The sequence below is a fragment of the Odontesthes bonariensis genome, chromosome 18 (genome assembly GCF_027942865.1).
Source record: "Odontesthes bonariensis isolate fOdoBon6 chromosome 18, fOdoBon6.hap1, whole genome shotgun sequence".
NCBI classification, from domain to species: domain Eukaryota; kingdom Metazoa; phylum Chordata; class Actinopteri; order Atheriniformes; family Atherinopsidae; genus Odontesthes; species Odontesthes bonariensis.
In genome coordinates, this window is record NC_134523.1 from 34,188,092 (window position 1) to 34,200,707 (window position 12,616).

At 41.0% G+C, this 12,616-nt stretch overlaps 1 protein-coding gene across 1 annotated transcript in view; it reads right to left on the bottom strand.

Annotated features, from left to right (window-relative positions):
- eepd1 (endonuclease/exonuclease/phosphatase family domain containing 1) overlaps nucleotides 1–2,911 on the bottom strand; it is a 50,729-nt gene extending 47,818 nt beyond the window's left edge. Inside the window, exon 1 of the mRNA XM_075449505.1 lies at nucleotides 1,769–2,911. Within this exon, the coding sequence (XP_075305620.1) occupies nucleotides 1,769–2,616 (848 nt within the window). The 5' untranslated portion in view covers nucleotides 2,617–2,911. The remainder of the gene's footprint in view (nucleotides 1–1,768) is intronic.
- Between the last annotated feature and the right edge of the window lie 9,705 nt (nucleotides 2,912–12,616).

Sequence of the window (12,616 nt, forward strand, 5' to 3'; positions counted from 1 at the left end):
TTATATAGCGCCAAATACAACAAATGTCATCTCATGGCACTTAGATAATAAAGTCCAATTCAATCCAGTTGGACGTCACGGTTTCGTGCCGGCCATTTCTATTGGCACGAGTCGATGCGCCAGCAGTTGCAATTTTCTCCGTCACAGAGGTGTCGCTGCTACGTCAAGGTTACCGCTAAATACTCTACAACAACTAAAGTGGAGAAGAAAACAATGACACTGCAGCAATGTCATCAATGATACGGCTGCAGTATCTGGAAGATGAAATGCTGCTTAGAACCTTGCCGGCGAAAAGGCGATGAGCTGATGAGCCTGCAGAAGTTGAAATTTCAATAGGTGTGTTCTCACCATTATAGTCTGAGATAGTAGTTAGAATATTGTTATAGGACTTTTAAGTGTATTGTGTTAAGGCAAGGCAAGACTATTTTATTTATAGAGCACAAGATACACAAGGTAATTCAAAGTGCTACATAAAATCACAAGAAGGCAATAAAAGAATGTTGCAAACTCATTACACTTGGATGTAGAAATGAGTTCTAAAGGCAGTGAAACTGGAGGGTTTGTTCATCTGTTTACTGTAGCAAACAGGACACGAGAGTCGTTACTGCAGTTTCTGATGATTTCAGAAAAATAACTCTCCCTCGTTCTACGCAAAGTCTGGTTGAACACACATGGCTTTTCTTTGTAAAAAGCTAACATTTCTTTGTTTGTTTGGTATGAAATAGTCTGCTTCAATGGACACACTTGGGAATTATCGTTACCTTTCAGGATGCAACAGTAAAAATAATAATAATAGATCGGTTTTATATAGCGCTAATACTGAAAGCCACTTCCAGTGAATACCAGTGAATGAAACAACAGCAAATTCCTATTTTATTCCCATCCTTTATTTACAAATAATTGCACAAAGTATTTTATATGACACAACCGTCAGCCGTGAGCCTGTTTTCCAGTTGGTCCATCCGGTTTGTCATTCTCCGCGCGCGCCAAGTTACAAATTTCGACTGGTGCACGACAACGCGCCGCCTTTTCATGGCGTCACGCTCTGTCCACGCCGTGAGCGACGCGTCAACTCATTTCATAACGACAGATAACAGAATAAATGCATATTTTGGCCATCTGGTCAAAAAGGAAAGTTGTTGTTGTTGGATCCTAATGTCATCCTATCTTAGCTTTTGTGCAATCTGATTAATATATTGACTTTCACTGGTGCAGGTTTCAGAATATTTGTCCATTTGTTATAATGAAAGCTTCATTAGAAGGTCTAATTCTTAAATAAGCTTAAAATGAATATGTAACGGCGACACAAAGATCCAAAAACAAAGATTTGGGTTCTTTATGACACAGCTTGTCATACACTAGCATAACATACTGTCAAAATGGATCAATAGATGTTGAAGCCACTTCCACAAGACCCTACCAATACCCATTTAATCCAAGCTGCCTTTGGGTGAGATGTAGGGTACAGCCTAGACTAGTCGCCAGTCCATCACAGGTCCACACAAAGACAAAGGACACAAGCCAACATGCACACTCACTCCTAGGGACTATTTAGAATCACCAGTTAGCCTAACATACATGTTTTTGGAGGAAGCCGTAGAGAACCCACGCATACATGGGGAAAACTCGCAAACTCCACGCAGAAAGGAGCAGCACCACACCACCATGCAGCCCCACCAACCAGATCTGAACTACTATCCATTCATAGGTGCATTTCTGAAATCCATATGATTCTGTAATTATGTGAACTGAGATAAGTTGCACTCACCCATTCTCCAGCATGGTCATGCACACCACCTCCTTGACCCCCGGGTTGTTGGCCTTATCACAGGAGCAGCCCTGCAGGCTCCAGGTGGCCAGGCGCACCACGGGCTTCCCGTCCCGCAGCCCGTGCGGGGGCTCCACGCTCGGCCGCAGAGAGATGATCTGAGTCGGCCCACCCGGCGGAAGATCCAACTCGTCACTTCTGAGACTGAATGAAGTGGGGCTCGGGTGAGACTTGGTGGTGCTGGTCTGCCCTCCGTTGGTGTTGGTTGAGGGCGCCCTGGAGCGCTCAACGTACACCTGAAAGCGGATTTTGTCCAGCAGGGAGCTGTTGATGGAGTTGACCCTCACCAGGTCTTCGATGCTTTTAAACGGGCCGTGCTCCGTCCTATAGGCCACTATGTTCTTGACTATTTTCTCTGTCATGCCTCGAATGCTCATAAGCTGCGCCGGGGTGGCGGTGTTGATGTTGATCCCGGTGGAGGACTGGTGATCCGGATCTTTGCGCAGCGAGGACGGGGAGTGCTGGGACGAGCTGGTCCGGCTGAAGACGCAGATTTCCAGTTTGATCACCTCCAGTTTGGTGGCTCCGATCCCGCTCACCAGAGCGAGGTCCTCCACTTTTTTGAACCCGCCGATGCAGTCCCGGTATTCCACGATGTGTTGCGCAACGGCGCGGCTGACTCCCGGCAGGGTCATGAGCTCCTCCTCGGTGGCCGTGTTGATGTTGAGCCGCTCCTGGTTCACCGTGATGTTGCCGAAGTTGCAGGCGGCGCTAAATTTGCGCTTGTTGCCGCTGAAGTCGGTGGGGTCCTTGGGAATGGAGCGGTGGCAGCCCAGACTCCCACCCATAGCACCTGCGGGTCACCGGGGGTTCGGGTCAGCGTAGTGCGCGGTGAGGGCCACGAGCAGCAACTATGGAGCAGAAAAATGACGCTCATTCAAACACTTACTGTTGTTCCAAAGTGATTCATCAAAGGTGAAGCGGGGCTGCCATCACCAGCTGCATACAGATCGGCGTCTCCCTGCTCTCTGAAGCGCGTGCGCGACAGGAAGATAAGACTATGTGGACTCGGCCGTACACTTTGCCCTCCCGGAACGCGCTCTGTGAGTGGTCGCAGGTCGGCCTCCACACACACCCATCTGACTGACAGATATATTCCAAAGGTGGTCAAACTGACAGGTTCACACACCAGCACACTGAGACATTAGTGTTTCTCTTCAAAATAAGATCAGCCTCAGTAAGAACTGGTGTTATAGAGAGAGTTATAGAACACAAATATGATCCCTTCGTTATTTATTTCTCTTTTCTTTTAAAACAATTTGAATGCCTTTGAATCTGTGCGTGTACAGGTAAAGCTACAGCGCATTAAAAGCATGTCATATGTAAGAGGTATTTTATTTTGAAATACAATGATTTCCATTTGGCCCGCTTCCTCTAACAGGGAAAAGAGGGAGCATGCTTTCAGGCTTGACAGCTTCTCTCATGAGGACAGGGGAATAACACTCGTGTACATTTATTTTTAGATCATATTCCAATTTTTTTGATGGTTTTAGTTTAGGTCACTAATCGATGACTCTGTATTGGTGCCTGTTTTCATACAGTAGCCTAAAGTGCAAAATTCTTGAGCTGCTCGTCGTGTCTTTCATTTCTGCTTCCCATCAGCCGGACTTTATTGCAATATTGAGGAATAGTTCTCTATTTTCAGGAGTCCTAACTGTGTAATTCCTATCTTGTAAAATTGCATGGTATGTAATAATTCTAGGTATATGGAGATGGTTTTTCTCAAGAGTATCTTAGGGATTGGATTCCAGAGGCTCTGAAAGGGCTCCTGAGGGCTCGTCATGTATAGCTTCCATGCCTGCACCGTAGTATTTAACTTTTCTAATTATTATTTAGAGGAACTGTACGTGCCCTGTGATGGGCTGGCGACCTGTCCAATGACAGCTGCGACCCTGAGCTGGATTAAGGGTGTAGAAAATGGATGAATGGAACTGTATGTCAGTTTCCAGAGACTGAACACACTTTTTCCTGCCAGCTCCCAAGTGCAGAATCTGGGAAATAAGCAATTGAGCCGATATGTGAATACAGCAGGTAGTGGTGTGGAGAATTTTATCAGTGAGTCCCGCCTCCTACATGTCTACCCCGGCAACACCAAAGATTTGTGTGATGTTTTATGGACTTTCAGATAGAAAATGGATGTGTCACGCCCATGGGATTTCTCCCCATGTTTTTAGTTTGGTGTTTTATGTGTTAATCATGTCTTAGTTTTTAAGTCCATGTTTAGTTTTTACTTTTGCCATCTTTTAGTTTTCCCTCATGCCTTAGTTTTCTAGTCCAGTTTTTTTAGTTTAGCCATGTTTCCCCCACAGTTTCTGTTGCTTTGCCATCACCTTCATTCACTTCACCTGTTTTCCCTCTCAGCTGCACTCACTCACCCATCACTCATTCAGTATTTACATGCGCGTAATTTGCACGGGGGTTACGGGGGTCATGACCCCCTCAAAAATCAGATCCAGCTAATATAACCCCCCCAATATCATCAAATCAAATCATCAAAAAATATCATAATATTCTGAATGAATAACTTTTGTTTGTTTTCTTTATTCATTCATTTCATTTCAAGATAGTATCATGTTTTAAATAATCTGTAATGTAACCCCCCCCCCAAACCGACTACTTGGTATTACCCAACCCAATTTCTCTACCGAAAGTTTGTTTATGCGCAGCCGCTGGACCTGGTGAGTGGTGCCAGAGGGTGCCAGGGATCACTGTGTGGAACCAATGTCACTGAACTGTCTCTTAAGTTGCTGTTTGCTCCAAAACAGTCACACTTTTTTGGGGTTTGTTGTGCTAAGAGGTGGATTAACGAGAGTTAAATGGATGGAAAAGGGCTGTGACGGCTGCTCAGAAAGTTCACAAAGCTAGCGCGAAAATCTTGAATGTTGTCTTGCACATACCAAGACGTTCACCTCATGTGTTCCTTATATGTGATCCTGCAAGGCAAACCAGGCGCTTTGGTAAAATTTACAAAACTAAGTTATTGTGCTCACATGAACGGCCATAAACTAAGCTTTCCAACGATATGTATATTGAGGCTATTGCTATCGCTAAGATAACTGCATCCAAAGTTGGCATGGTTCTCCTGTCACGATAATGCTAGAAGAGGAGAAAATCACCTTTTTAAGCGGCGTTGACAACTGGAATGACTGCTAATGTGTTAAATCTTCACCGGGCTTAACAGTCAAAACATATGTTTTTCCGTGAAATTTGTTCAACCCGCCCAGTTTTCCAGTCGTTTCAGTAATATATTGTGGTCAACTGTATCAAATGCAGCACTGAGATCTAGTAAAACTAAGACTGGCATTTTTCCACCGTCTGTATTCAGACATATGTTGTTAAACTCTTTGTCAGAGCAGTCTCAGTGCTGTGGTTCTGTCTAAAAGTTGACTGGAAGGTGTCATAGCAGTTGTTTTGTTTTAAAAAGTAATTAAGTGGTTGAAAAACCGCTTTTTCAATGATCTTACTTAAAAATGGGAGATTTGAGATAGGCTTGTAGTTGTTCATTTGTGTCTTGTCAAGATTGTCCTTTTTCAGCAGAGGTTTGATTACAGCTTTTTTTTTAGTGGCTCTGGAAACACACCCGACATTAAAGACAAGTTCACCATCAGTAACAGGTCTGACTCCTTTAACAGGGCTCTCAAGTTTTCAAGTTTGCTTGGAGTGAGATTCGGGTGGGGCAGGGGCCGGGCCGTGTGCGCGGCGGGGTTTCTTTCGGTTTTTTTGGGGGGGGAGGGGGCTGGTCCCTTGCAGTATCCCATCGCCATAAACTAGCTACTTAAAGAACAAAGAAATTGTTTTATTTATACCAAAATCACAAATCTTCACTTTTACACTAAATTCTGCTATATTTGAAAATAAATTGTTTTAGGTAGGCCTATGCAAAGTCTTAACAAAAAAAAAAAAAAAAAAAATGTATGTCTTGTTGTAAGTGTTTATGGCAGATTTTGATGCTTGATGACTGATATTGGGGGCTCCCATTTAAAGCACTGTGGCTCAATGTCAGCCATTTTCACAGTCATGATGGATGACAGAGTTCCATTCAGAAACAAAGTGTTCCTGGTCTTGGTTTTATTGAGCCCCACCATGGAAAAAACCCTCTCTGCATCAGCATTTCAGTGTGGCAGAACTAATACCAGTTTGGCAATTGTAGATAGCCTTATTGGGAATCTGCTCATACCAGTCACCTTTGAAAAAAATTAACCATGGAAGCCTAATTACACTCCTACATATTTTTCATTTTTCATTAAGTTGCTCATGTCAAAGTGTGTGTACTGAATATTTAGGTCTACTACTCCAACGAACACTTTGATCTTTTAAAGAGAGTAGGAAAACTATAGTAACTAATAAAAGATTAAAATAAATGAAGATATCCTGCTGATGATCCTGACGGTTCTCTTCCACCTCCAGCTTGTCTACAACGAGCTTCAGCTGCAAGCACGGTACTGCTTGCAGCTGAAAGCTATTTCAGACCTCACCCGGCAACAAGAAATTCTCTTTTCTGATTGGCTGAGAAATTCTATTTTGTGATTTGCCGATGGGTTGCTAAATCAAGACAGCTGTACCAGAGCTATAGTTCTGAGCTGTTCGAGCGCACAGTAACCTGCCATTGACTCGTTTATAGTATCGGCCATTAGAATTTCTGTGCGACGAAGTTGATCATTTCTCAGCGTGAGAAATGGCATGTGTGGCGTGTGAGCGTGTGAACTTGTTGAAATGCGTGTGTCTCACGCTCAATGCGTGAGACTTGAGAGCCCTGCCTTTAATAATATTATTATTAATTTATAGCAATCTTAATGTGATAGTAAGTGGGCAATATGTGAAATCAGTTCCTAATAAAGGTGCAAGCTGCTCTCCAGTGTGCCACCCTGTATTGTGTGATGTATCGAGAGTTGCATTGTGCATAATACATTTGCTGCATGTAGGTGCCAATACAGTGATGAAATTGATTAATCTTTAAGTTCTTGTCATCTGCCACTGTTGGCTAGTGCTTAAACACTGAATTTAACTACTGTGTCATTATGGCATAAATAGTCAAGTGAACTGCTGCATTTACGTTAAGTAGCCTAAATCAGTAAAAGTATCACAATGTATTTCTAACACAGGAATGGCAAATTAGCGAGCAAGAAAATGATTAAATAAATACATAAATATGCTGCGAGTTTAACCCCCCCAATGGTAGACCCAAAGTTACGCCCTTGAGCATTTAGTTTCCAGGTTTCCTCATTGTTATCGCCAGATCCTACCCGCCAATACCCTTCATGCCAATGTTAGTATTTCATGTTAAGTAAAGTTCTTTGTTTTTTTCTTTGTCCTGTTCATGTATTTATTCCACAGTTTTGTCTTGTTATCTGGCTCAGCCGCGCCTTTTGTTTCGTCTGAAGTTATTAATAAACCCAGTTTTGCTTTTCTACATCCTCTGAGTCCGCATCGTGTCCTGCCACCCCACCCATACCTGACAGGATGTAGTCATGTGGAAATAATTTTCTCAAGATGGTGTGAAAGTGCACCAGAAGCTCATCCTCATCAAGCTACTGGACATAACTCTTGAAGGTCATGATAAGATTGAATGATTCAGCACTTTGGTTTTGGAGGGTTTGCAGGGTGTCAACAGGTTCAGATAATCTGAACAGGTTTAGTGGGGTTTGCCTCTAGGTCCCACTAATTCTTTAGTATTATGCTTGATGTTAACCAAGCACAGATTAAAGGCATCCACGGGCGTTTTTTTCTTTTTTTTTCCCTGAAGGGTTCAGAATATGTATTCTATCTAAGATGTGAAGGTCATCCAGCAGTCCTTTTGAGTGTATTCCAGTACAATATTCCAGAGTCTTTGAAAGGGTCCCTGAGATTTTGGGGTATTCCCTCCGTATAATAGGCCTATAATTCCTAGAAAAGACTTTAAAGCGTTTTTTTTTTTCACACATGAACAGCATTTCTCAAAGACTTTTAAAGACTTTGCAGTTTGATCCGACCTTTCTCCACAGTGGCTGTTTACAGATTCATTTCACAACGGGAGATTCTCTGCTCGAGGTGCACTCTCACAGCTGAAAATGTTTCAAATGAGCATTTTGGTTAGAGCACCCAGGAGGCAGGACACAATGCAAAGAATACACTGTGAAAACTATTTTGTTTTATTACCAGCATGCTGAGAGGTGGATGAGGCTCTATTTTGACAGTTTTTTATATCAATGGTGATATGTCAGGACAACTGGTTGAAAAACATCTGCAGGAAGTCAAGAGCAAATTTTGCGAATATTTGCATTCTCACATGCCAACCCTCAAGAACATTGCTGGAAAATTTCAGAGTAAAAAAAGTTTAGCATTTGGTTTCCAAGCAAATATATTGCAAATGTAACAAGAATTTCAAAGATTTGGCAAAAAAAGTGCAAATGTTTCTGTTTCCACTTACTGTGGTAATGAGATTATTAATGTATGGTTTATTACCAGGTGGTGTTATCTCCAAAAAAACTGGGAAAGAAGATGGTGTAATGACATTACTTATCAACAGTGTCATTCTAAAATCAAATAAATCAAACTGTAGATGAATTTCCATGATGACAGATGGTATAGTGGGCAATGGAATTTGTGAATTTTGAACAATAATATGCTTTAATTTATTAATTAATTATTTATTAATTATTTAATTTGATTAAAAATAGTTTCCCACCTTTGGCCAGTATGATATCTTTTAAAAATACTTTGGTTGCTGACAGGGTTCCTTGCATATGATTTTTTTTTCTCCGAATATGACATGAGCCTTTAAAGTGATTGCTGGGGTCTTTAGAGGTTAAGCTTCATCATTTCCAGGGCTATGAGGTCTTGTGCATAATGGAAGGATCATTCATTCATTCATTCATTCATTCATGGATGGATAGATAGATACTTTATTGATGCCAAAGGAAATTCAAGCATCCAGTAGCAAGACATAATAAAGCAATAAAAATGTTTATACAATTATAAACAATTAAAAAATATAAAATGACCGCACAGATATTAAGGAAATACAGAAGTGCCATCACTGAGAGCTGTTGTACAGCCTGATGGCCAGAGGGACATAAGAGTTTTTGAGTCTGTTGGTGGAGCAGCATGGAGACAGCAGCCTGCCACTGAACACACTCCTCTGCCTGGTGGAGGTGTTGTGCAGAGGGTGGTGGGCGTAGTCCAGTATGGACAGCAGTTTGTCCAGGGTCCTTCTTTCTGCCACTGTCACCAGAGAGTCCAGCTCTGTGCCCACCACTGATCACAGGATATTCCTTTATTAAAGATTTCATGGTTTACATAATTTCCTATTCCACAGTTATGTGATGTATGATAGTCAATCTGAAAAATGCAAACTTCCCTGCATGGCACTTTGTTTACTCCATCAAATGAGTGCAACGTACAACTCTGAAGCAGTAACTCTGACAGTGACAGTAACGCAGGTATTTGGTGCAGTCAATCAGCTGTGCAACATAATTCTCTGGTAGTGAAAGGATGTGTTCACGTTACAGCTCTATTTACAGAAGGGATGGGCCATGGCACACATATTGCACATAGACACCTTCGCCTGACCTCGCCTCTTACGCAATGTGGATTAAGCAGAAAAACCCTAATAGCAAGTAAGATGCAATGAAATAGTAACAAACAGAATTCATGAGGGACGGATCTAAAAAGGACGGATGAAAAGGAGGGATGATCGGGCGTAATCTGAATCAGTTAAGCATATTTACACTTTCATGTGTCTCTATGTGGCCCTGTGACCTGTCCAGGGTTTACCTGGCCTCTTGCCTAACGTCAGCTGGAATATGACCTCCCCCCCACCCGTGACCTTGAGTTGGATTAAAATGGATAGATTGATATTTAGACTTTACTGCAAAGAACATTATGACCACTTAGGATTCATGTTATCTCATGGTATCGTCTGATAATACTAATCCTTTGGGTCTTGTCAGGCACATGTCTTGGCTGCACTTGACTCCTGTTACCTCGTGGGCCAAGGCCAGAGGACATAATTGTCCTATTCTGGTTTAAATGATTTTTCCTCTGAATACTACTGGAGCATCCCATGTCAATGTCATATCCATATTACATATAGACAACAGATCTTCAGAGAAAAATGTGTGGGAGGCATTTTTTGGTGGACCTTTACATTTCCCTCTTGCTTGTTTGCACACAATTTGGACTCTTTGGACTCAAAGCTGCTGTAAGCAAAACATTCACAGACTGCTGTACTGCAGTATCATACCACAGCCTAATCAGATTGACATTTAGTCTACTTTGGAATCTCCTCTTGTTGATTGGTCAGCCTCCCTCTCAGGTCAACCAAGTGAAGACAGACTCAGCCAAAGAGAAATGTGTTCATGTAATTATGGGTGATCACCCCACTTGATAAATCAAGAGGTGGATACAAATCTAACATGGCCTAAAGCTCCAATAGGACGCTGCCCTGACTGTATAAGGTACTCTTTCTTCATGTGTTTTATAATCCGTAGAATAAACATATCCTCCTGATAGTAAGAACCCATTAAAAGAATCGGAACACCATCAATCTGTAGATCCAACCCTTTTTTAAATGTACAGCAATGTTTGGAGAGGACTTCATAAATGCACTTCATATGTAGTTCCCTCTTTTGATATCTTGAAATCTTTATGATTCACTTTTGACCAAAAATGATTTCCTCTTTTTTTGTTCAACTGTTCAAAGGCTATGACAACAGAAGATGATGCAGTGTCTTTTTGCTTTTAAGTACATCAAGTCAACAACAGCAAGTCTATGGTTAAAGTTTAAACTGATAAGGGTGATCGAAGGAATGGAAAAGTCCTTTACTTCCAGGAGACAGGCAGTTGCAATGTTGCACTGTCATCTGTAGGCTACAGTCCAAAATTCTGAATTCTTTGCTTTGAAGCCCAACTATTCCCTCACAGTTTCATGTTGACAAACTTCTTGTTAATTTAGTTATTTATGGAATCTTAAGACAAAATGATAAGACCACAAGAATACTGCCAGCCTAGTTCACATACGTCTGCATTGGGCTGTTTGTTATGATGTATCCTTGTTCAATATAAAAAAAAACTTATGTATAGAAAAAGATAAATAAAATAGTAAATGTATTTGATCTAGCAAAACTTGTGCACTGCCAAACGCCATTCAAACTGGACATAAAAGAAAGAAGCAGTTAAAACTGATGACTGTAATATGTTATTCAAAAAAACAATTACTTTGGGGTTGTTGATTAGTTTCTGAAGCCATCTCACCAACATCCACTTTTTTTTTTTCTCAGTTTGTGAACGACGAGTTTAATTCATTTTAAGCATTAAGTGAGTTCAAAGGCTTATAAAAATAAAAGATTTTAGATCATTCAAATAGCTTTAAGGGTACTTTGCAGATACTTTTGGCAATTATTCCAATATGGTCTCATTACAAGCTTATCATTAGAATAGAGTATTTGAATCCCAAGTTTCTGTAAAGGCCCTTGTTAATTTTACAGCTACTCAACTAGCACACACAGAGCCCTAACTTCAACCCCATGGAGCACATTTCAAATGAACTGAAACACAGACGGCTTTATAGATGTTGACTTAAATAATACTGCAATAGTAATTCCAAGTCAGGTTCAAACGTCTAAAAGGGTGCCTGACATCAAGAGAGCAGTCACTGACTGCAGTAGATTAATCCCAGTGGTTATCACAAGCTAGTAAGTTGCAATATTGTCATGTACAGTCAACATAATTTGTTTTTCCCATCACGATTTTATTATGTGACTTTGTATGATTAAAAACATGACATTACAAAAAAAGGAGCAGCATTGATAGCTGTTTGACTTAAGGATCTCAGCTCCAGCTTTCCCATCCACCAACACTAGTGTCTGCATCATCCATTGAAATATCTGTTTATGTTGGAAGACAAAATGCTCATAGAAACACGTCATAACTTCACAATCAGTTCTTTTGATTTGTTACACTCTAAATGACTGAAGTCAGTACTGAAAAAAAATAAAAATAAATGCCGGCAATGCAAAACAAAAGGGAATACAACTTCTATATCAAGGCCAATATAAAAGAAACAAATAGACAGGAACAGAAAGGAAGAAAATACTAATAACAACTGAGGACTAAAACTGCAGTTTCTGCTTATACAGTTTACATTACGAATTGGAGAGTATAATAAAACTGTGCCTGATTTGCGCATCAACCTCAGACCCTATGTGAATGGACAAGAAGTAAAAGGCTGATCTCTTTGTTTGTTTTTGGCATTAAAATGATGTAAAACAGAGGAGTGCAGCATCAAACGTTCCTAAAATAGAAGGACAAAAGAGGAAAGAACAACTCAACTCTGAACTTTGTTTTTATTTCTATCAAGAAAGAAGAATGCCAGTTGTGATACTTTGAGAACATAATTCTTTAGATTAGCAATCACCCATAAATAGGGCGGCCCACTGAGATAGTATGGAAACAATAGGTGTTACCCGAGGAGGCAGAAATAAGAATCAAGACAGTTCTGCTCCCTGGCTTTCACTTGGTTATTACACAGTAATATGGTCAAACAGTGGATTTGGTTGATTGAGAGATGTCCTGATAATCAATGCTGGCAGGTGAGCAGAAAATAATACACTGTAACGTCGACGTGGTCCTCGAGTTATTAAAATATCTTCTTCTTCTGGAGTCCTTCCCACTATTATCAGTGATGTATCATCAAGTACAGCAGCTTTAGAAGTATCTTTAGAACCTGATTTGTATTTAGACGGCTTCTGCCCAGTTGATCTCTCTGAGCTAACAACAGCAATAGTCTCTTCTAAACCATCAACTTGTGTT